Source organism: Somniosus microcephalus, chromosome 2, assembly GCF_052327205.1.
Source record: "Somniosus microcephalus isolate GS21.2 chromosome 2, FLI_Smic_1.0, whole genome shotgun sequence".
NCBI lineage: Eukaryota > Metazoa > Chordata > Chondrichthyes > Squaliformes > Somniosidae > Somniosus > Somniosus microcephalus.
In genome coordinates, this window is record NC_140988.1 from 122,962,997 (window position 1) to 122,987,638 (window position 24,642).

The 24,642-nt window shown below is 44.9% G+C and overlaps 1 protein-coding gene across 1 annotated transcript; it reads left to right on the forward strand.

The window, feature by feature from the left end:
- Nucleotides 1–248: 248 nt before the first annotated feature.
- On the forward strand, nucleotides 249–23,918 carry gar1 (GAR1 homolog, ribonucleoprotein). The gene is made up of 7 exons (XM_085962209.1): nucleotides 249–556; nucleotides 13,640–13,861; nucleotides 18,222–18,376; nucleotides 19,698–19,757; nucleotides 20,469–20,610; nucleotides 21,684–21,755; nucleotides 23,447–23,918. Exons 2-7 carry the CDS (start codon nucleotides 13,654–13,656, stop codon nucleotides 23,461–23,463), a joined length of 654 nt encoding a protein of 217 aa, XP_085818335.1. The 5' UTR covers nucleotides 249–556; nucleotides 13,640–13,653; the 3' UTR covers nucleotides 23,464–23,918.
- The last annotated feature ends 724 nt before the right edge of the window (nucleotides 23,919–24,642 follow it).

Sequence of the window (24,642 nt, forward strand, 5' to 3'; positions counted from 1 at the left end):
CATTAAAAACCTTTTTGATTGATTGCCTGCGTCGAACTCAATCTCTAGATAGGAATTTGACCATTCCTACATTATAACACTTCTGTGAAACGTCTTGGGACGTTTTACTCCGTTAAAGGCGCTATATAAATACAAGTTGTTGTTGATGTAGTGCACAGATTCTGTCGCTAGACGGTGCACAACTGCCATGTTGCTCTGGGTAGTTGCAATGCGCTCCCTGTAGAGGGCGCGCCGGCTGATCGAGCTCAGATGCATTGGTGATACGGCAGGTCGGGGGGGGAGGAAGCGACCAAAAACTGTCGTAAAAGCGTGGTAAAATATATTAATGGTAAACCTGGAAGCAAAGTTGAGATGAATCGGAATTTGAAACTGAATCGGCGACTTTGAGCTGTGCAGTGTAAACTAATTTTATATAAAGTCATAGGTTTTCTTAAACGCCTCGATAAATAAATTAGGCTTTGCCTTTTACTATATTCCCCTTGCAACGGGGCTGAGCACACGTGGCCGGAGGGGAGCGCGTGCTCCGGGGGACGTTCCACTGCCGGGCCCGGGTTCGGTAAGTCAAAGGCGCCGCGCGCTGCCCAGCAACAAAAGGAGCGACATTGGGCTGGGTACAGGTGAATGCACACACCAAGCCCGCACTCAGCATAGCCCTGGGCTGTGTTCACACCGAGCCGGCACCCAGTATGGCCCTGGGCTGTGTTCACACCGAGCCCGCACTAAGCATGGCCCTGGGCTGGGCACACACCGAGCCGGCACCCAGCACTGCAGAGCGGCCCTGGGCTGTGTTCACACCGAGCCGGCACTCAGCCGTGGTGCGGCTTATTCTCAGAAGCCGAGCTCTCCCGGAGCCCAGTCGCTCCGTGTGCGAGGTTGTGCCAGAATCGCTTTCCATAATAAACTGGCTGCTTTAATTTTTTTTTTATACCTTAATTGTCCGCTAGATAAATCATTTCGTTTGTAATCACGATATTTTAAAGAACTGAGTTCTGGGCGATGCGTCTGTTCAGAAAACACCATAAATGCTTAAAGTAATGTGGTGCCTCGTATTGTTGCAGTAATTCCAGTTATTTTAGGCAGATGTGTCACAGGGAAATGAGCGAAGTAAAATAGAGTTAAAATGTGTTATTTCACGAAAGCGATAAAATGGCCTGCATTAGAGTGGATGGTATTTTTACAGACTCTGTGTTCTTACACATTGGTGAATTAATTTAAGCCAGATCTCTCTGAACTTTTTTTTGTAGTCCATTCATTATCCTTTTCTGTTTTTCACTTTGAACCTAACTATGTTATGGGCACCATTTTCCAATTGTTCTGCTATACTGAGCAGGAAGAAGTTGAATTTGTGTGCCAGAAATGCATCCAGCTGCAGCTACTAGCAGACCGCATTGCGGCGCTGGAGCTGCGGATGGATGGGCTTTGGAGCATTCACGATGCTGAGAGGGTCGTGGATAACATGTTTAGTGAGTTGGTCACACCGCAGGTAAGGGCAGCACAGGCAGAAGGGAAATGGGTGACCATCAGGCAGAGCAGTAGAGGCAGGCAGGTAGTGCAGGGGACCCCTGTGGCCATACCCCTCTCAAACAGGTATACTGATTTGGATACTGTTGAGGGGGATGACAACAGGAAGGCAGCAGCAGCCAACTTCCTGGCACCAGGGGTGCTTCTGCTGCTCAGGAAGGGAGGAAAAAGAGTGGGAGAGCAATAGTGGTAGAGGATTCCATTGTAAGGGGAACAGATAGGCGTTTCTGTGGCCGTAGACGTGACTCCAGGATGGTTTGTTGCCTCCCTGGTGCCAGGGTCAAGGATGTCACTGAACGGCTGCAGGGCATTCTGAAGGGGGAGGGTGAACAGTCAGAGGTCGTGGTTCACATTGGGACCAATGACATGGGTAGGAAGAGGGATGAGGTCTTGCAGCAAGAATTTAGGGAGCTAGGTAGCAGATTAAAGAGCAGGACCTCAAAGGTTGTAATCTCTGGATTACTCCCGGTGCCACGTGCTAGTGAGAATAGGAGGATAGAGCAGATGAATGCGTGGCTAAAGAGTTGGTGCAGGAGGGAGGGCTTTAGTTTCCTGGATCACTGGGCCTGCTTCTGGGGAAGGTGGGACTTGTACAAGTCGGACGGGTTGCACCTGAACCAGAACGGGACAAATATCCTTGCGGGGAGGTTTGCTAGCACTGTTCGGGGGGGGTTTAAACTAAAATGGCAGGGGGTTGGGAACCTGAGCAAGGAGACAGAGGAAAGGGAAACAGGGATAAAAGCAAAAGATAGGAAGGAGAAAAACAAAAGTGGCAGTCAGAGAAATCAACGGTTTAAATCAAACGTGGCCACAGTAAATAATAATTCTAATAGGTCTAAGAGCGTTAACAAAAACAAGCCTGAAGGCTTTGTGTCTTAATGCGAGGAGCATTTGTAATAAGGTGGACGAATTGGCTGCGCAAATAGAGGTAAACGAATATGATTTGGTTGGGATTACGGAAACGTGGCTCAAGGATGGCCAAGACTGGGAACTCAACATCCAGGGGTATTCAATATTCAGGAAAGATAGGCAAAAAGGAAAGGGAGGTGGGGTAGCATTACTGGTTAAAGAAGGGATTAATACAATTGTAATGAAGGATATTAGCTCTGATGATGTGGAATCTGTATGGGTAGAATTGAGAAATACCAAGGGGAAAAAAACATTAGTGGGAGTGGTATATAGACCTCCCAACAGTAAGGTGGAGGTTGGGAATGGCATTAAAAGGGAAATTAAAGAAGCGTGCAATAAGGGCACAGCAGTCATCATGGGTGACTTTAATCTACATATAGATTGGGCCAACCAAATTAGTAACAATACTGTGGAGGAGGAATTCCTGGAGTGTTTACGGGATGGTTTCCTGGACCAATATGTCGAGGAACCAACCAGAGATCAGGCCATCTTAGACTGGGTATTATGTAACGAGAAAGGATTAATTATCAATCTTGTTGTACGAGGCCCCTTGGGTCGGAGCGATCATAATATGATAGAACTCTTCATTAGGATGGAGAATGAAGTAGTTGACTCGGAGACTAGGGTCCTCAATTTAAATAAAGGAAACTATGATGGTCTGAGGAGCGAGTTGGGTAGGATTGATTGGGGAATGGCACTCAAAGGGTTGACGGTGGATAGGCAATGGCAAGCATTCAAAGACTGAATGGATGAGCTACAGAATTTGTTCATCCCAGTTTGGCATAAAAATAAAACAAAAAAGGTGACTCAACCGTGGCTAACAAGGGAAGTTAGGGATAGCATAAGATCCAAGGAGAGGACATATAAATTGGCCAGAAAAAGCAATAATCCTGAAGATTGGGAGCAGTTTAGGATTCAACAAAGGAGGACAAAGGGATTAATTAAGAAAGGGAAAATAGAATATGAGAGTAAGCTTGCAGGGAACATAAAAACTGACTGTAAAAGCTTTTATAGATATGTGATGAGAAAAAGATTAGTGAAGTCAAGCGTAGGTCCCGTGCAGTCAGAATCGGGAATTTATAATGGGAAACAAAGAAATGGCAGACCAACTAAACTCATACTTTGGTTCTGTCTTCACAAAGGAGGACACGAATAACCTGCCAGAGATGCCGGGGAACATAGGGTCTGATGAAAGGGTGGAACTGAAAGAAATCAGTATTTGTAGGGAAATGGTGTTAGGAAAATTGATGGGACTGAAGGCCGATAATCCCCAGGGCCTGATAATCTACATCCCAGGGTACTTAAGGAAGTGGCCCTAGAAATAGTAGATGCATTGCTGGTCATCTTCCAGAACTCGATAGACTCTGGAACAGTACCCATGGATTGGAGGGTAGCTAATGTTACACCGCTATTCAAAAAAGGTGGTAGAGAAAAAGTGGGGAATTATAGACCGGTAAGCCTGACATCGGTAGTGGGGAAAATGCTAGAGTCTATTATAAAAGATGTAATAGCAGAGCACTTGGAAAGCAGTGACAGGATCGGACAAAGTCAACGTGGATTTACAAAGGGTAAATCATGCTTGACTAATCTACTGGAATTTTTTGAGATGTAACTGGTAAAATAGATAAGGGAGAACCAGTGGATGTGGTGTATTTGGACTTTCAGAAGGCTTTCGATAAGGTCCCACATAAGAGATTAGTGTGCAAAATTAAGGCACATAGGATTGGGGGCAAGGTATTGACTTGGATAGAGAACTGGTTGGCGGACAGAAGGCAAAGAGTTGGAATAAACGGGTCGTTTTCCGAGTGGCAGGCAGTGACTAGTGGGGTACCGCAAGGATCGGTCCTAGGACCCCAGCTGTTCACAATATATACTAATGATCTGGACGAGGGAATTGGATGTAATATCTCCAAATTTCCAGATGACACAAAGCTGCGTGGGAGGGTAAGCTGTGAGGAGGATGTCGTGAAACTCCAGTACGATTTGGACAGGTTGGGTGATTGGGCAGAAACATGGCAAATGCACTATAATGTGGATAAATGTGAGGTTATCCACTTTGGTGGCAAAAACAGGAAGGCAGATTATTATTTGAATGGCAATAGATTGGGAGAAGGGGAAGTGCAAAGAGACCTGGGTGTTCTTGTGCACCAGTCGCTGAAGGTAAGCATGCAGGTGCAGCAGGCGGTTAAGAAGGCAAATGGTATGTTGGCCTTCGTAGCAAGAGGGTTCGAGTACAGGAACAAGAATGTCTTGCTACAGTTGTACAGGGCCTTGGTGAGACCACACCTTGAGTATTGTGTGCAGTTTTGGTCGCCTTACCTGAGGAAGGACGTTCTTGCCATGGAAGGAGTGCAGCGAAGATTCACCAGGCTGATACCTGGGATGGCAGGAATGACGTATGAGGAGAGATTGTGTTGATTGGGCTTATACTCACTGGAGTTTAGAAGATTGAGAGGGGATCTCATCGAAACCTATAAATTTCTGTCAGGCCTGGACAGACTAGATGCAGGAAGGATGTTTCTGATGGCCGGGGAGTCCAGAACCAGGGGGTCATAGTCTAAGGATAAGGGGTAAGCCATTTAGGACTGAAATGAGGAGGAATTTCTTCACCCAGAGAGTGGTGAACCTGTGGAATTCTCTGCCACAGAGGGCGGTGGAGGCCAGTTCATTAAATATATTCAAGAAGGAGTTGGATATATTTCTTAAGGCTAAAAGGATCAAGGGATATGGGGAGAAGGCAGGGACAGGTACTGAATTTGGATGATCAGCCATGATCTCATTGAATGGCGGAGCGGGCTCGAAGGGCCGAATGGCCTACTCCTGCTCCTATCTTCTATGTTTCTATGTAAAGCATCTTTAATGTATAAAATGTCCTAAGACAGTTGACGGATGAATGTTGCGAATGGACACTGATCTAGGAAGAGAGAGAATAGTGGATGAGGTAGAAATCTTAGCTGAATAGGTGGGTTTTGAGAAGATCTTTAAGGTGGATAGAGAAATGGAGAGTAAGGAAATCTATGGAGTTCCAGAAAGAATGACCAATGTGACTGAACACCATATTACTGAAGGGGTGAAGAAAGGGGCCGTGAATAGGTTAGAATCAAAGAAACTGAGCAATGGGAGGGGGAGGGTTATTGGATAGGAGGAGCTTCCAGAACAGGTGGGGCAAAACCACGGACAGGGAATACGCAGGACGTGAGGCAAGGGCGAAGTTGAAAATGTTGTGGAGGTGGAAGGAAGTGATCTTGCTGATGGATAGCATGTGGGGTTTAAAGCTTTGCTCAGGATTGAATATTATGCCAAGTTTGTGAATAGTCTGGTTCCACCTGAAGGAATTACCAGGGAAAGGGATGGCACCAGGTCGAGAGAGTGGAGTCTGGCCAGGTGGCTTATCCAGAATTGATGTCAAGTCGTCTTCTTAGGCAGTCCCTCGGAACCGAGGATGACTTGCTTCCACATTAAAAATGAGTTCGCAGGTGACTGATGAGTCCAATGCGGGACCTACATTCTCTGTTACAGGTGGGGCAGACGGTGGTTGAAGGGGCGGTTGGGTGGGGTGCTTGGGTTGACGTGCACTCCTTGCGCTGCCTGCGCTTGGCTTCCGCTTGCTCCCGGCGAAGAGACTCGGTGTTCAGTGCCTTCCCGGATGCTTATCCTCCACTTTGTACGGTCTTGGGCCAGGGATTCCCAGGTGTCGGTGGGGATGTTACACTTTTTCAAGGAGGCTTCGAGGGTGTCCTTGAAGCGTTTCCTCTGCCTACCTGGGGCTCTCTTGCCGTGCCGGAGCTCCGAGTAGAGCGCTTGTTTTGGGAGTCTCGTATCAGGCATGCGGACAACGTGACCCGTCCATCGGAGCTGATTGAGCGTGGTCAGAGCTTCGATGCTGGGGATTTTGGCCTGAGCAAGAACACTGACATTGGTGCGCCTATCCTGCCAATGGATTTGCAGGATCTTGCGGAGGCAGCGTTGGTGGTACCTCTCCAGTGCTTTGAGGTGCCTGCTGTACATGGTCCATGTCTCTGAGGCATACAGCAGGGCAGGTATCACTGCTGCCCTGTAGACCATGAGCTTAGTGCCGGGTTTGAGGTCCTGGTCTTCAAACACTCTCTTCCTCAGGCGACCGAAGGCTGCACTGGCACACTGAAGGCGGTGTTGGACTTCGTCGTTGACGCCTGCCCTTGTTGACAGTAGGCTCCCGAGGTATGGAAAGTGGTCCACATTGTCCAAGGCCTTGTCGTGGATTTTGATAATCGGGGGGCAGCACTGTGGCGGGGGCAGGTTGGTAGAGGACCTTTGTCTTATGGATGTTTAGTGTAAGGCCCATGCGCTCGTATGCTTTGGTGAAGGTGTTTACGATGGTTTGGAGTTCGACCTCCGAGTGAGCGCAGACACAAGCATCGTCTGCATACTGTAATTCGATGACAGAGGATGGGATGACCTTGGATCTGGACTGGAGGCGACGGAGGTTGAACAGTTTCCCGTTTGTTCTGTAAATTAGCTCCACTCCAGTGGGGAGCCTACTGAGGGTGAGCTGGAGCATTGCAGCAAGGAAGATTGAGAAGAGCGTTGGTGCGATGACGCAGCCTTGCTTGACCCCGGTTCGTACGTGAATTGGGTCTGTGGTGGAACCGTTGATCAGGATCACGGCTTGCATGTCGTCGTGAAGCAGGCGGAGGATAGTGACAAACTTTTGAGGGCAGCCGAATTTGAGGAGGACACTCCATAATCCCTCATGGTTGACAGTGTTGAAGGCCTTTGTGAGATCAAAGAAGGCCATGTACAGTGGTTGGTGCTGTTCCCTGCATTTCTCTTGTAATTGACATGCAGTGAAGATCATGTCCATTGTGCCCCTTAGTGGGCGGAATCCGCATTACGACTCTGGGAGGAGCTCTTCGGCCACTGGGAGAAGGCGATTGAGGAGGATTCTTGCGATGACTTTCCCTGTGGCAGATAGCAGGGAAACTCCTCTGTAATTACCGCAATCGGACTTGTCACCTTTCTTGAAGATGGTCACAATTACGGCGTCTGAGATCCCCTGGCATGCTCTCCTTCCAAATAAGAGAAATGAGTTCATGAATTCGCGCCAGTAGTGCTCCGCCATGCTTTAGTGCCTCGGCGGGGATTTCATCTGCTCCTGAGGCCTTGTTGTTCTTCAGTTGTCGGATGGCCTTTTCAACCTCATGCCGGGGTTGTGCTGAGATGGTGGCGGGTAGCATGCTGTGGGATGGAGTTGAGGACACTCGTGTCGAAGACAGAGTCGTGGTTAAGGAGACCTTCGAAGTGCTTCTTCCAGCGGGCACTGACTGCTTCCCTATCCTTGATGAGTACCTCTCCGTTCTTGGCCCGCAGTGGGGAAGGGCCTTGGGTGCATGGGCCGTAGATGGTCTTGACTGCGCTAAAGAATCCACGCACGTCGTGGTTGTCAGCTAGCTGCTGGATCTCCTGCGCTTTCTCCACCCACCATCTGTTCTTTAGGTCGTGAATTTTTTGTTGGACCTCGGCCTTCAGGCTTCTGTAGAGCTGCTTTCTTGCTCTCGAGTTCTGTTGCTGTTTCCAGATCAGAAATGCCTTGCGCTTGCGGCTTATGAGCTCCTGGATCTCTTGGTCATTCTCGTCGAACCAGTCTTGGTGTTTCCTGGTTGAGTGACCGAGTGTCTCTTCACAGGTGCTGATTATGGAGGCCTTGAGTGCAGACCAGATGCTGTGGGCACTCTGTGTCTCTGCATTACTGGGAGTCGTCAGGTTGTTTGTGAGGCGCAGGCTGAATAGGGCTTTCTTGGCGGGGTCTTTGAGTGCTCCAGCGTTAATTTTCCTGCAGCATTGTTTCTGTTGCCGCCGCTGTTTTGGGGCTACATTGATGGAGATGACAGAGCGGATTAGGTGGTGGTCTGACCAGCAGTCGCGGGTGATGTGGACGTCCTTGCGGTCCCTCACTTGGATGATGACGTAGTCCAGCAGATGCCAGTGCTTGGAACGAGGGTGCTGCCATGAAGCCTTGTACTTGTCTCTCTGACGGAACAAGGTGTTGGCTATGACAAGGCCATGTTCTAAGCATTTCGACAGGAGGAGGGTACCGTTGGAGTTGGCTTTCCCTACCCCCCCTCTGCCGATCACAGCTCCCCAGAGGTCGGTGTCCTTTCCAACTCTGGCGTTGAAGTCGCCAAGGAGGATCAGCTTGTCGCCCGTTGGGACTCGGGATGGATTGTTCGAGGCTGGAGTAGAATTCCTCTTTGGTCTTGTCTGTGGCTTCCAGTGTTGGGGCGTACGCACTGATGACCGTAGCGCACTGGTTTAGGGCTAGGGTGAGTCGAAGAGTCATGAGGTGCTCGTTTATACCACTAGGGGAGTCTTTGAGATGCCCGACCAATTAATTTTTTATGGCGAAGCCTACCCCATGGAGGCGGCGTTCTTCTTTGGGTTTGCCTTTCCAGAAGAAGGTGTAACCACCGCCTTGCTCCTTGAGCTGGCCTTCCCCTGCCCGCCGGGTCTCACTTAGGGCGGCAATGTCGAAGCGTCTGAGCTCCCAGGCAACGATAGCAGTACGGCGTTCCGGTCTGTCACTGTTGGGGTTGTCCATGAGGGTCCTGACATTCCAGGTCCCGAACTTCATTTTAAAGGGTGGAAGATGCCTGTGCGTGAATTCTTTTAACGTGGGGTGGTCGTTGCACACCAGCTACCACACGGGCTTGACAGAGCAAGGTCCTGGTCCAATGGCAAGGGGATCCAAGACGATTGGAGACCAGGCTCTGCTACAACGGCCTAGCACACACACAAACATACTCCTACTGTCCTCCTCCAAGTAAGCATTCTGTTAGCGCTGAGGGGGTTGAGAAGCAGTGGAGAGATGTAGTTGTGTATCATTAGTATACATGTGGAAGCTAACCCTGTGCTTATTGATGTCACCAAGCAGCGGTATATAGTTCAAGAGAATAGATATTTGGAGGACCTCTAAGAGTTAGCGACAGGGGAGAGGGAAGAGAAGCCATTATTAGAGGTGCAGTGTCTATGACCAGATAGGTAGGAATGGAACCATGAAAGGGTTGTCCCATAGTACTGGATGGTGGAGAATGGCAGGTGTTACAGGTGGTCCAGGAGGACGAGGAGAATAATGCACCACGGTCACAGTCATAGCTGATGTCGTTCTGGACTTTGGTAAGAGTAGTTTCAGTGCTGAATGAAAGTGAGACTAGAAGGGTTCAAAGATACTTTAGGGGGAGTTAGGCATGGAGCTGGGAGGCAACATGTTGGACAGCCTTAGAGAGGCAATGGAGGTTGAGAGATGCTAATAATTAAGGAAGGCAGATGGGTTAAGTGTATTTTGAAGGTTACAGGAACAGGCCCTGAGGAAAGAGGACCATGAACAATGTCAGGTAGCATGGGGGCTAGGAAAGGGAATTGAGTGGAGAGGGGATCAAGAAAACAGTGCTGGGTCTCATGAGGTTGGGAGATGACAAGGGGTTACGTATGATTTTGATAGGTTGGGTGATTGGGCAGATGCATGGCAAATGCAGTATAATGTGGATAAATGCGAGGTTATCCACTTTGGTGGCAAAAACAGGAAGACAGATTATTATCTGAATGGCAATAGATTGGGAAAAGGGGAAGTGCAACTAGACCTGGGTGTCCTTGTGCACCAGTCGCTGAAGGTAAGCATGCAGGTGCAGCAGGCGGTTAAGAAGGCAAATGGTATGTTGGCCTTCATAGCGAGAGGGTTTGAGTACAGGAGCAAGGATGTCTTGCTGCAGTTGTACAGGGCCTTGGTGAGACCACACCTTGAGTATTGTGTGCAGTTTTGTTCACCTTATCTGAGGAAGGGTGTTCTTGCCATGGAGAGAGTGCAGCGAAGATTCACCAGACTGATACCTGGGATGGCAGGAATGACGTATGAGGAGAGATTGGGTCGATTAGGCTTATATTCACTAGAGTTTAGAAGAATGCGAGGGGGTCTCATTGAAACTTATAAAATTCTAACAGGACTAGACAGACTAGATGCAGGAAGGATGTTCCCGATGGTGGTGGAGTCCAAAACCAAGGGTCATAGTCTAAGGATAAGGGGTAAGCCATTTAGGACTGAGGTGAGGAGAAATTTCTTCACCCAGAGAGTGGTGAACCTGTGGAATTCTCTGCCTCAACAGGGCAGTTAAGGCCACTTCATTAAATATATTCAAGAAGGAGTTGGATATATTTCTTGAGGCTAAAGGGATATGGGGAGAGAGCAGGGACCGGGTACTAAATTTGGATGATCAGCCATGATCTCATTAAATGGCGGAGCGAGCTCGAGGGGCCGAATGGCCTACTCCTGCTCCTATCTTCTATGTTTCTAACAATGGCAGACGGCAAAAGACACTAGTCTATTCAGCCTTTACCACGCAACTGTGATGCCTTGTGCATAACATTTTATATATTTCCCACCCCACATGAAAGCCATGTAATCTGGGAGAGGTGAAAAAACAAATAAGCCCATGCCAATTATAGGGGGGAAATCTGGAGAATTCCTATCCACTCCCTTAGGCAATCATAACTCGTCCAGGGGACCACTCTAGTCCTGATTTAATATTATAGAGTACCTACCTTTAGTATGAGATGATCTCTGTCCCAGCCAGGTCCAGCTCTCGCTTGAAGGAATTCAGAGAATCGGCATCCACCGCACAAGCCTGAACCTGGTCCACTATTCACTGGGAAAAGATTCACCTTCTGGCATCTAACCTAGATCTGGACTTGTACAACTTGAGATTGTGACTCCTGGTCCTCCCTAACCTACTTAGTTGAAACAAACTGTCTACACAAACACAATCTATTCCTTCATCATCATATAACTATCGATCAAATCGCCCCTAAATCTGCACTTCTCTAAAGTGTAAAATGCCAGCTCTTTGAGCCTGTCTTGGTAACTGCGATGCTTCATACTGGGAATTAATCTTGTGGCTTTCCTCTGCACCCTTTCCAAAGCCTCAAGATCGCCTACTATGTGAGCAGAACAAAACTGGACACACTGTTCTAACTGAGGCCTGACCAAGATTTTGTACAAGGACAAAATAGTATACTTTGTCTTCTCGTGAATTGACCCTTTCCACATGTATAACACAGCATTTTTCTAAATTAAATATCATTTGCCACTCGTGAGCCCCCAATTCCCCGACTGCATCTAGATCTGCCTGTCGTAGTCGAGCATTGTCTACAGTCATGACTCTCACACATATCTTAGGGAAATGATCTGCAAATTTGCAGATGATACTAACACCTGTATCTAGACCTACATCTAGATCATTAATAAAAATAATAAACAGCAACAGTCCTAACACCAATGTGGGACACCACTGGTCTCCAAGCAGATCCAAATCCATCTACAACAACTTTCTTCCTAGGGCCTTCCAGCCAGTTCTCAATCCAGCGCAGTAGATTTCCACTAATACCAATCTTATGGAGAAGCCTCTTGTGTGGTGCCTTATCAAAAGCTTTTTGGAAGTCAAGGTCGACAATGTTTACTGGGTTTCGCTCATCCACTATCTTGGGGATTTCATCAAAAAATGCAAACGCAGTGAGTTGTTAGAATCTGGAATGCACTGCCTGAATCGGTGGTGGAAGCAGGTTCAATAATAACTTTCAAAAGAAAATTGGATAAATACTATAAGGGGAAAAATTTGCAGGGCTGTGAAAAATGGGCAGGAGAAGGGGACTAATTGGATAGCTCAAAGAGCCAGCACAGGCACTATGGGCCAAATGGCCAGCACAGGCACTATGGGCCAAATGGCCAGCACAGGCACTATGGGCCAAATGGCCAGCACAGGCACTATGGGCCAAAGGGCCAGCACAGGCACTATGGGCCAAAGAGCCAGCACAGGCACTATGGGCCAAATGGCCTACTCTATGCTGTATCATTATATGGTTCTATGAAATTAGAAAGACAGGACCTCCTTTTTTGAAGCCAAGTTGGGTGTCCCTAATATTTACTTCTCTGTCTAAGTAATCATATATTGCATCCCTAATGATTCCCTCCAGCATCTTTCTTATTCCTGTCATCCTTTTTTAAAGATTGGAACTGCATTAGCCTCCTTCCAGTCTAAGGGAACTGTTCCAGCCTCCAGAGAGCCGTTAAAGATACGGGCAAGGGGCTCACACAGCACCTGTCTTGCTCTCTCAGGACCCTCGGGTGGCTATCACCTGGCTTTGCTGTCCTGTCTGTTTTAAGGTTTCTAATTCTATCTAAAATATTCTGGCTGCCCTATCTATTTTAAAGTTCCTAATTCTATCTTGATGGGGAAGAAACTGAGATGGTGGGTATCAAGATTAGCAGGGCCTGGAGACCTGGTGTAGTTTAAGGGCCAGACCAGGAGACCTGGTGTAGTTTAAGGGCCGGACCAGGAGACATGGTGTAGTTTAAGGGCCAGACCAGGAGACATAGTGTAGTTTAAGGGCCGGACCAGGAGACCTGGTGTAGTTTAAGGGCCGGACCAGGAGACATGGTGTAGTTTAAGGGCCAGACCAGGAGACCTGGTGTAGTTTAAGGGCCGGACCAGGAGACCTGGTGTAGTTTAAGGGCCGGACCAGGAGACCTGGTGTAGTTTAAGGGCCGGACCAGGAGACATGGTGTAGTTTAAGGGCCAGACCAGGAGACCTGGTGTAGTTTAAGGGCCGGACCAGGAGACATGGTGTAGTTTAAGGACAGGATGAGGCAGTGGTGGAGGCAGCTGTGTATAATTATTCAATCTTTGATATAAATCCATAAGCTCCTCACATTTGATGTTCGAGATGAGAGTAGGGAGGTTTAAGGAAGTAGTTAGTCGTGGAGTCTCATCAGTTTTCCCCACTGTATAACCCGGAACTAATTCAAGCCATGCTTCATTCCTATTGGACTAGAAACATACTAATTAGGTAGCAGTCTTAAATGTGTTCTAAAATGCATTGCCAATCTGACAACACACATCACCTTTATCCCTGTCTGTCTTGGATAATTAAAATCACCCAATATCTTTGCACTGTTAAATGTGACTCCATTTCCTGACAGTATGGGCAGACACCATTCCTTGTCAAACAATAGTTCTCCCATTTGGAGATGCAGAATTTCAGGCACCCTGGCTTGTCCCTTCGCAACCCAGTCATGGTGAATACTGAACCCTGGGATGTATGACTTCATGCTCTATTACTGTCTTTCAGTGCAGGGAACTGACCCTCATTTACCGACTGATGAAAATTAATCTTTTCCTTTCAGAATTTTCGATTGAAATGTCTTTCCGTGGGGGAGGAAGAGGAGGAGGAGGTGGCTTCAGAGGAGGAGGCGGCGGCTTCGGCAGAGGCGGAGGCGGCTATGGTGGAGGAAGAGGAGGCGGCTTCGGTGGAGGAAGAGGAGGGCGCGGTGGTGGAGGATTCCGAGGTGGTGGGCGAGGAGGCTTCAATAGAGGATATGATCAGGGGCCCCCTGATCGCGTAGTAGGTATGAAGAACAATACAATCGTCTAAAATACCCCTGTCCTAAACCAAGGGTTAATTGCAATTCAGATAAATATTTCTGCAGCTCAGTCATTAGTCCACTTGGCGTAAAGATCAGATGGTTTGAGAGATTAGTGAGACAGACTGGCTAAAAAGGTTAACAGCTATTTGGTCTTTAAGAACATAAGAACATAAGAAATAGGAGCAGGAGTAGGCCAATCGGCCCCTCGAGCCTGCTCCGCCATTCAATAAGATCATGGCTGATCTGATCCTAACGGCCAATCCACTATCACAGAACCATCTCCTGAATCTAATAGAATTAGACACACGAAATAGGAGCAGGATCAGGCTACACGGCCCCTGGGCCCGCTCCGCTACCCACAGGGCCATGACCGATCCGAACCTAGACTCCTGTCCAAATTCCTGCCCGCTCCCCATAACCCTTAATTCCCTTTACTTATAGGAAACTGTCTATTTCTGTTTTAAATTTATGTAATGATGTAGCTTCTACAGCTTTTTGGGGCAGCATATTCCATGGACCTACTACCCTCTGAGTGAAGTAGTTCCTCCTCATCTCAGTTTTGAAAGAGCAGCCCCTTATTCTAAGACTATGCCCCCTAGTTCTAGTTTCACCCATCATCGGGAACATCCTCCCCGCATCCACCCGATCCAACCCCTTCACAATCTTATATGTTTCAATAAGATCGCCTCTCATTCTTCTGAACTCCAATGAGTAGAGTCCCAATCTACTCAACCTCTCCTCATATGTCCATCCCCTCATCCCCGGGATTAACCGAGTGAACCTTCTTTGTACTGACTCGAGAGCAAGTATGTCCTTTCTTAAGTATGGACACCAAAACTGTACGCAGTATTCCAGGTGCGGCCTCACCAATACCTTGTACAACTGAAGCAATACCTCCCTATTTTTATATTCTATCCCCCTAGCAATGAAAGCCAACATTCCATTGGCCTTCTTAATCACTTGCTGCACCTGCATACTAACCTTTTGAGTTTCGTGCACCAGGACCCCCAGATCCCTTTGTACTTCAGTACTTTCCAGTTTCTTGCCATTAAGATAATAACTTGCTCTACGATTTTTCCTGCCAAAGTGCATAACCTCACACTTTTCAGTATTGTATTCCATCTGCCAAATCTCTGCCCACTTACTTAGCCTGTCTATGTCCCCTTGAAGGTTTTTTATGTCCTCCTCACACACTACTTTCCCCCCCATCTTAGTATCATCTGATATGTTACACTCGGTCCCCTCCTCCAAATCGTTAATATAGATTGTAAAGAGTTGGGGACCCAGCACTGACCCCTGCGGAACACCACTAGTTACTGATTGCCAGTCTGAGAATGAACCATTTATCCCAACTCTCTGCCTTCTGTTAGATAGCCAATCCTCTATCCATGCCAGAATATTACCCCCCAATCCCGTGATTTTTTATCTTAAGCAATAACCTTTTGTGTGGCACCTTGTCAAATGCCTTTTGGAAGTCTAAATACACTACGTCCACTGGTTCCCCTTTATCCACCCTATATGTTACTTCCTCAAAGAACTCCAGCAAATTTGTCAAACATGACTTCCCCTTCATAAAACCATGCTGACTTTGTCCTATTAAATTATGATTATCCAAATGACCTGTTACGGTCTCCTTAATAATGGACTCCAAAATTTTACCTACCACAGATGTTAGGCTAACCGGTCTATAGTTTCCAGCCTTCTGTCTACTGCCCTTTTTAAATAAGGGTGTTACATTAGCAGTTTTCCAGTCTGCCGGGACCTTTGCTGAGTCCAGAGAGTTTTGGAAAATTATTACCAATGCATCCACAATCCCTACCGCCACTTCCCTCAAGACCCTAGGATGTAAGCCATCAGGTCCAGGTGATTTATCCGCCTTGAGTCCCATTATTTTACCGAGTACCACTTCCTTAGTGATTTTGATCGTGTTTAGCTCCTTCCCCCCCTCCCCCCCCCCCCCCCCCCTTTAGCCCCCTGTTTGTCCAGTGTTGGGATATTCTTAGTGTCCTCTACTGTAAAGACTGATACAAAATATTCATTCAGTGTTTTTGCCATCTCCATATTTCCCACCATTAATTTCCCGGTCTCATCCTCTAAGGGACCAACATTTACTTTAGCCACCCTTTTTCCTTTTATATAACTATAAAAACTCTTACTATCTGTTTTTATATTTTTTGCTAATTTACTTTCATAATCTATCTTCCCTTTCTTAATCAATCTTTTTGTTATTTTTTGCTGTCTTTTAAAGTTTTCCCACTCCTCTATCCTCCCACTAGATTTGGCTACCTTATATGCCCTTGTTTTTAGTTGAATACTATCCTTAATTTCTTTACTTAGCCACGGATGGCTATCTTTTCTTTTACACCCTTTTCTTCTCGGAATATATATTTTTGGGAAGTTGTAAAATAACTCCTTAAATGTACACCACTGATCATGTATCGTCTTACTCTTTAATCTATTTTCCCAATCCACTCTACTCAATTCCGCTCTCATACCTTCATAGTCTCCTTTATTCAAGCTTAGCGTGCTTGTTTGAGATCCAACCTTCTCACCCTTTAATTGAATAAGGAATTCAACCATGTTATGGTCACTCATTCCAAGGGGATCCTTTACTAGGACATTTTTAATTAATCCTGTCTCGTTACACAGGACCAGATCTAAGGTTGCTTGCCCCCTGGTCGGTTCAGTTACATACTGCTCAAGAAACCCATCCCTAATACACTCAATGAACTCATCCTCAAGGCAGCCCTGCCCAATTTGATTTGTCCAATTAATATGATAGTTAAAATCCCCCATAATTATAGATGTTCCCTTATTACAAGCCTCAGCTATTTCCTGATTGATACTCCGTCCAACAGAGTTGCCACTGTTCGGAGGCCTATAGACTACGCCCACTAGTGTTTTTTTCCCCTTATTATTCCTTACCTCCACCCAAACTGTTTCATTATCCTGATCTTTTGACCCAATATCATTTCTCTGTATTACAGTGATTCCTTCCTTTATTAACATAGCCACCCCACCTCCCCTTCCTTCCTGCCTGTCCTTCCTGATCGTTAAATAACCTGGTATGTTTAATTCCCAGGCATTGTCACCCTGCAGCCATGTTTCTGTAATGGCCACAAGATCATACCCATATGTAGTTATTTGTGCCATTAACTCGTCTATTTTGTTACGAATGCTACGTGCATTCAGATAGAGAACTTTCAAAGATGTTTTGTGACACTTAGTTCCTGCTTTTGCCCTTTTTATTACTTTACCTTTTACTCCATACCTTCTGCCCCTTCCTGACACGCTCTGGTTTTTAATTTCCCCACTGCTACCTAAGTCTATGACCTTCTCTTGTCATTTTTATTATTTGCTCTCTGGGAACCTCCCCCCCCCACTAGTTAGTTTAAAGCCCTCTCTACAGCCCTAGTTATATGATCCGCCAGGACTCTAGTCCCAGCACTGGCCAAGTGAAGCCCGTCCCAACGGAACAGCTCCCTCCTGCCCCAGTACTGGTGCCAGTGTCCCAGGAAGCAAAACCCATTTCTCCCACACCAGTCTTTGAGCCACGCATTTAACTCTCTAATTTTATTTGTCCTAGCCAAATTCGCTCGTGGCTCAGGTAATAATCCAGAGATTATTACCCTTGTGGTTCTGCTTTTTAATTTGGCTCAAACTCCCTCAGCAGAACCTCCTTCCTTGTCCTATTACAGGAAGTTATATAATGCTTCAGACTTTATGCTGTATCTCCAGTAATAAAGCAGAGCTAAGTGTTGGAGAGCACTTATGCTCCAATTTTGTTGGAGAAGGGATTCTGGTTTCCTTTTTATTCTTGATTTCCTGCGACAAATAGTAATGACCTGTTGTAATGCAGTGTGAAATGATCAACAACACTACAAGTGCCATATTGCTAATGCAAACCTTATTTACTATAAAACATTGCCTATATATAATGAGTTTATAAACATTTTGCGTCCTGTCTTCGATCGAACTAATACTTTACTGTTCCAGACTGATGACAAATTAAATTGATTCCAAGGTTTTTTTAGTGAGCACATGAATAACTAACACTTGTCTAAAGTGTTAGATCAGGTCCAGCCTGTTTCCAATATTTATACTGCTTTAAGAATCCTTTAAAGAAGGCTCTTAAAGTAACAAACTGACTTGGGGGATCTGGATGGTGCAGTTAGTTAGCACTTCTATCACTTCTGGGACGGGTTCAAATGGAAAATTAACAAAATTGGTGGGAGGAAAACGTAATGCTGTACAGTTCCACATATATCATAGTTTCACATGAATTCTGTGTGCAGATTTAATGAGATTGTACTTGTCTAACCTTTTTGCTACCTTTGTATAGAATTGGGACATTTCATGCATCCTTGTGAAGATGAAATTGTTTGCAAGTGTACCTCAGAAGCAAATCAAGTCCCTTATTTCAATGCACCAGTTTACTTGGAAAACAAAGAACAGATAGGAAAAGTTGATGAAATATTTGGACAGCTCAGAGATTTTGTATCCTTTTGTGAGTTCGTGTTGGGATAGAACCTAAACTAGTGTGACTACAATACAGTATAAGATTCCTGAGCTGCAATTGGAGGCATTGTACCAGCCAATGTTTTCTTTGATAGCTTGTGTTTCTTTTGGTGTTGCTGGTGGTATGAACACATATTACCTGGCTGCACACAAGATTACATGTGGGCATAACTACTATTTTTCTCTGTTTTGTATGATGGCAAGAATCCTAAATGAAAACATACAATTGATCAAAAATGAGGCTGAGGAGCACTCCCACTTTGCCCTCCATTGTCAGCAGCAGGTTCTCGCAGGCTAGCTGCCTTAGCCACAGCATCGGGAAAAAGTAACCCTTACTGCACGTGACTCGCGTACTATGCTTAGAGTGAGATTACCGGTTTGTGTTGAATTATGTGGAGGATTGTGGTACGAGCCCTCTGCCATGATAAACCACATCTTGGACCCTTCCTTCTCGGCCAAACCCCACCCCAACTAATTTCACCTAAGACCTTTACAACCAGAAAAAGGAGAACCCGTAACGTTAGCTTGGGGCTGGACAGGGATCCAGGTCTGAGGGTTGAAAACTGCTACCCAGCCTTCTCTGTTCTCTTGTGTCACTGAGTGCGGTGTGGATAACTGTTCTACTCTCCAGGATCTGCAGAAGGCTGTGAATGAGGAGATTTTATAGTCATTAATACAACACCCATACATTTAAAGTGTTCCTCAAGATTAATATGAAAAGTTGAACAAAACATTGTTTTTTTTCATAAACTGAAATTTCTCAATCATAAGTAATTAAAGTTTTACTCAGGGTGTTGAAGTACGAACACCGGTTGCTGCAATTTGAATCCTTTCCTTCCTTTGTGCACTCGAGCGTGTGCTCTCTGTCACTTTAACACGCTCTCATGTATATTTTAAACGCACACATCCCCATTTCCCTTTCCTTTCTCTTTACCCTCCCTTCTGATTGACCCTCATCTCCACTGCTGCTTTTTGGGGGTGGGGGGAGGTAAGTGAATGTCATAAATCCCCACAGAACATAGAGAAAAGGTTATAAGGAGAGTTAGCCCTGGGCTGGTTCAAACCAGATTGCTTGCAGGATGTATGTCTTGGGGGAAGGCCGCAAGGGCTGTGGTGAAAATGAAACACTTGCAGTCTCATTGATCACTTCAGATGTGAGATTAAACATGTGCAGCATGTTCATTTATGTTTAAATTATAGTACTGGTGGTATGTGCTGTATGATTGGAGTAGTCTCATGTTTGGTTTTAATTGCATAAAAAAATAATGCTATCTCATTTTCCCTTAACTAAAATTAATAGTATTTTTCAGTTAAATTATCAGACAATATGAAGGCTGCTTCCTTTAAGAAATTACAGAAGGTAGGTTTTCTTGTGAAGATTAACTACTAAAACTTTTTAGCAAACTATTCTGCTTTGAAAATTATAAAAATGGGAGGGAGATATTGTATAGACCCTTAAGAAAAGGGCCTAGGTTACCAGATATTTGAAAGTTGTCTCCCATTTGGATTGGCCAACATATATAAATCACCCAACAAATTTTATTTAACCATGTATGATACAGGAAACTCTTTTTATCAGGCACCGACTGGACCGGCGTGGTGCCGGTTTATCAAAAATTCCGGATTACAGAGTTATAGTTAAAAGGTACGAGAGCTCCGTACACAGCAACAAATCCAGGCTTCCCTGTTGCTTAGCAACAGCTGCAGGAACCCCGGCCACAGACCAAGCGTCCCTGTTGCTTAGCAACAAGTGCAGAAACCCCCGATTACACAGCCAAGAATCAAGAAACGGCCACTAATATGAAGAAAAACTTAACTGAACCTACTCCTGAATTTTGCCGGTTAACCGAGATTTCCGGTTGTTTGGGTGCCGGTAAATCGAGAGTTTCCTGTATTTGGGTGTTCCTGCAAATATCACGTGAACACCATATGAAATTCCAAAATGGTTAAGTTAATGGATGTAAAAATGACCTTTTATTATGGACTCTCTCTCTTCCTTGGAGCACAGTAAAGGCAACTTCTTTATATATATATAATATCTATATCTACATATAACTTTATTTTCTTACAGTTTTATGTCGATCCAGCAAAACTGCTCCCTCTTCAGCGATTTTTGCCTCGGCCGCCTGGTGAGAAAAGCCGAGGAAGGGGAGGTCGTGGAGGAGGTAGAGGGGGACGTGGTGGACGAGACGGTGGATTTGGAGGGCGAGGCGGTAAGAACTATTGCATTAATTGAACAACAATTGTATTTGTATAGCGCCTTTAACATAGTAAAATGTCCCACGGTGCTTTGCAGGAGCATTATCGAACAAAATTTGACACCGCGCCACATAAGGAGACATTAGGGCAGCTTGGGCAAAGAGGTAGGTTTTAGGGAGCATCTTAAAGGAGGAAAGACAGGTGGAGAGGTTTAGGGAGGGAATTCCAGAGCATTGGGCGTTGGCAGCTGAAGGCACAGCTGCCAGTGGTGAAGCGATTAAAATTGGGGATAAGCACCAGGCCAGAATTGGAGGAGTGCAGTTATCTCTGAGGGTTGTAGGGCTGGAGGAGGCTACAGAGATAGGGAGGGGCGAGGCCATGGAAGGATTTGAAAACCAGGATGAGAATTTTAAAATCGAGGTGTTGCTTAACCGGGAGCCAATGTAGGTCATTGTTAGCGGGTAACTCTAATGCCTGTTACTTTTATGCTCAGTAACTTGATTCAAATTTGTTAATATAATGGCCTTTTTACCTAGTATTGCTGATGAAGAGCCATAACTCACCAAAACATTAAGTGCACTGTTTTGATGTCTAGTTCTTTGAAAATAGATTTTACTGGAACTACTTTCTGAATGTGTATGGACTTACTTGAGTACTTTAAAGGAATAAATGACCAGAAGATCTGAGACAGAATGGAGTTGTACAAATATTTATAATAAATATATATTTTAGTGGATCTCCTGTGGTGTTGATCACAGTTTGTCTCGGGATTCACCACTCTAACATGGTCCTGCAAAGCCCCAACATCGACACTCGCTCCTGCTCATAGCAGTTTGGTCAGGTGGAGCTTTGTAGGCAAAGTTGAGGTTGAGCCATGCTTGGAAGTGATGGTTGCTTGGAAAAAGCATACTGATTATTTTAGTATTTTTGTTATTTGTAGTAGAAAATGTATTAAAGTAACTTGAACCAGTGGAAACTTTAAAAGCTGAATGTTCCACAAGTACATCACATTTTTGAATCCAAGAACTGTAGATAAGATTTTTGAAAAGTAAAAAATCTAATTGTTACATTTTTGGTTCTTATCCAGGTGGCTTCCGTGGAGGCAGGGGAGGTGGTTTCAGAGGAGGCAGAGGTGGTGGAGGAGGACGTGGCTTTAGAGGTAAATGAAAAGTGCCAGCAAATGTTAAAGATTGTCTTATACTCCATTATCTTGCAAACACTTTCCTCATTTGGGTAGCCGTCCTCTTTATTCATCTTTTATTGGAGATGATTCCTAGTTTTCTGCAGCTCCGGTGTAGAGAATTGTATCTTTCTAACTTTCCGTGATTTATTCTGCACTATTGGCGCTTCGTCTGCCCGGCCCTCGTACCATCTTTTGTTTAGGCGTCAATTGGCAGTTGCCAGTCCTATTTAGATTAAGTCACCTTGATGCTGTATGGGTTATCTCCCTGATGTCAAATCCTTTCTAACTCTTGTGGTACTGGGTGTTTGATTAAGACCAAAAGCAATGCTGAAGGATTAGGTATAATCAACACTGGAACTTGGGATCCTAATAATTTTAAGCACTTAGATTATTTATGTGAACCTTCCTGCCTTCTCCCAATATATAGATGTATGCCATGGCATTCTGGCAAGTTAATTTTGAAAAGGAGGTTTTCTTTTTAAATTTTAACTTGAACAGTTGTGCTATTTTTGAGTAAAGAACCATAGAAGTTTGCAACCCATAAGGAGGCCATTTGGCCCATCGCAGCAGTGCGAGCTCATTACTTGAGTAATATGAAAGTAATGCCACTGCCCCCGGCTCTCCATCATAGCGCTGCATCTTTCTCTGTTTCAAATATTTATCCAATTTTCCCTTTAAAAGGAGCAATGGTCTCTACCTAAACCACTCCCTATGGCAATGCTCTACGTAAATAAATTTCTCCCATCTTGCTCATTGTTGGTGATCATTTTAAATTGATTATTCTTTGTCACTGATCTACCCCCCCCCCCCCCCCCAAAAAAAAAACCCCCCAGAGGAAATAAACATTGGGATTCACTCCATCAAAACCCTGCATAATTTTAGAAAATTCTACAAATCTCCACTTGCCCTTCTCTTGGCCTTCCTGTGCAAATAGCCCTAGTGTCTCAAGTCTCTCCTAATAACGAAGGTTTCCTCTTGCATCATCTAGGTGAGTCTACGCTGAGTGCTCTCTTTGTGACTCTATTGTTCTTTCTATAATGAGGCATCCAAAACTGCACAGTGCTCTAACTGTGGGCTAATCGATGTTTTGTATCAATCCATAATTACTTTTTTACTCTTGTACTCTCTGCTCTCATTTATAAAACCCCAAATTCTATAGGCCTTTTTAATGGTTTTATCTACCCATTCTTGCATTTTCAGGGAATTATGTATGTGAACCACACCCTTCAGTATTGTTCTATTGAGTATATACTCCCATTTCTTGGGTTTTTTTGCCATAATTCCTAACGAGACTCTTGAGACACTTTATCAAATGGCTTCTGAAAATCCATCTGCTGCATTACCTTTATTTATCTAGTTGGTTACTGCAAAGTAGCTCAAGTGTCAGTACCTTTACACATCGTAATGAAGTGTAGCTTTTTATTTTTGTTCATTTTCCCCCCTCCATTATTTATGCTTGTGTACAGTTCCGTGGAATCCTCTGGACCAAGTAGCCATTCTAGACTGAATTTCAGCAGGCTGTCAGCCAAGCCTAAGTCTGTCCACACATGTACTTTTTCCGGTGGGGTCACCGTTGCAGATGTGCAAAGTTTTCCATTGCACATAGCTTGCCTTGATTTGCTCGGTTACTGAGCTTGTGATTTATATCCTTTTATTCCCCCTAATAGGTGGTGGAGGATGGTGAACATGTGAATATTTGAAGATTGGGCAGCAACCTACAAGTGTACTGTTTTTAGTGCTTCTGCAAGTTCAGATGATGGTGATTATTTTCCCAGATATGACCTGCGTCAAGTTGGAAGTGTTTTTTAAAAAAAAAAAGCTTGTGGTTTATTGCTTGTATGATAGTATTTTTTGTATTATTTGCATTGTAATAAATCACATCTGTATGTATTGGTATAAATGTATTTGGGGGACCAGAATGCCACATAGAATTTGTTTATATACTGATGGAAATATTAATATTCTAATCCAACTAGTTTTGAACACATTTGTGCACAAGAATACAAAAGAAGTAGTTTGTATTGAACTAAAGAAATTGTACAATATTCTACTGATTATAAAAATACTTGGTCTACAAAAAAGCAGTTTGAAATAATGTTTCAGTACAATATTTGTTTAAAATAAATGTTTTTACATAAACTTGAGCATGTAATTTTAAAAAGAAAAGGACTTGCATTTATACAGTGCCTTTCATGACCACCGGACGTCTCAAAGCGCTTTACAGCCAATGAAGTACTTTTTGAAGTGTAGTCACTGTTGTAAATGAGCTGACTGAGACCACGTGTAAGTAGCCTAAGCAAGGAGGTAATCACTGGGACCAAATTTGTTACATTTGCAGAAAACTCGTGTGCTGTGGCCAAAAGCTGGTTTTCAAACTTTTCAATCTTGGGAAGCGAGGAGGATCCCCTATAAAATGTTGACACTCCCAGAGTCCTTAACTCTCTCAAAATTGTGCCAGCTACCCAAATGAAAAAAGTACCGAAAATGTTTGGTAACAGAAATTGCATGGTGGTATGTCAACAAATGCAGGAAATAAATGTGCTTCTCTGACTAATATCAGCAGTCGGGATTGGGTGGGTGTCTGCATCCTCTCTCATGCTGCTCCTGATATTCTGAGGATAGCGGTCACATGAGTAATGGATTAATACTGTAGAATTAGGTCGATCACAGGCTTCAATTTTCCTTTTATTATGGAGCAGATTTTTCTTTTCACCTCCTGTGTCAATGAAGTACAGGCTGTCATCTGTCTTGCATCACACAATATGAAAGTGAGAGAATGCTTTTTACAGTTGGCAGCACTTCTCTCTGGGCGAGGAATTTTTTAGGTGTCTGATGGCTTCCTTGGGTCTGGAATGTTTAATTT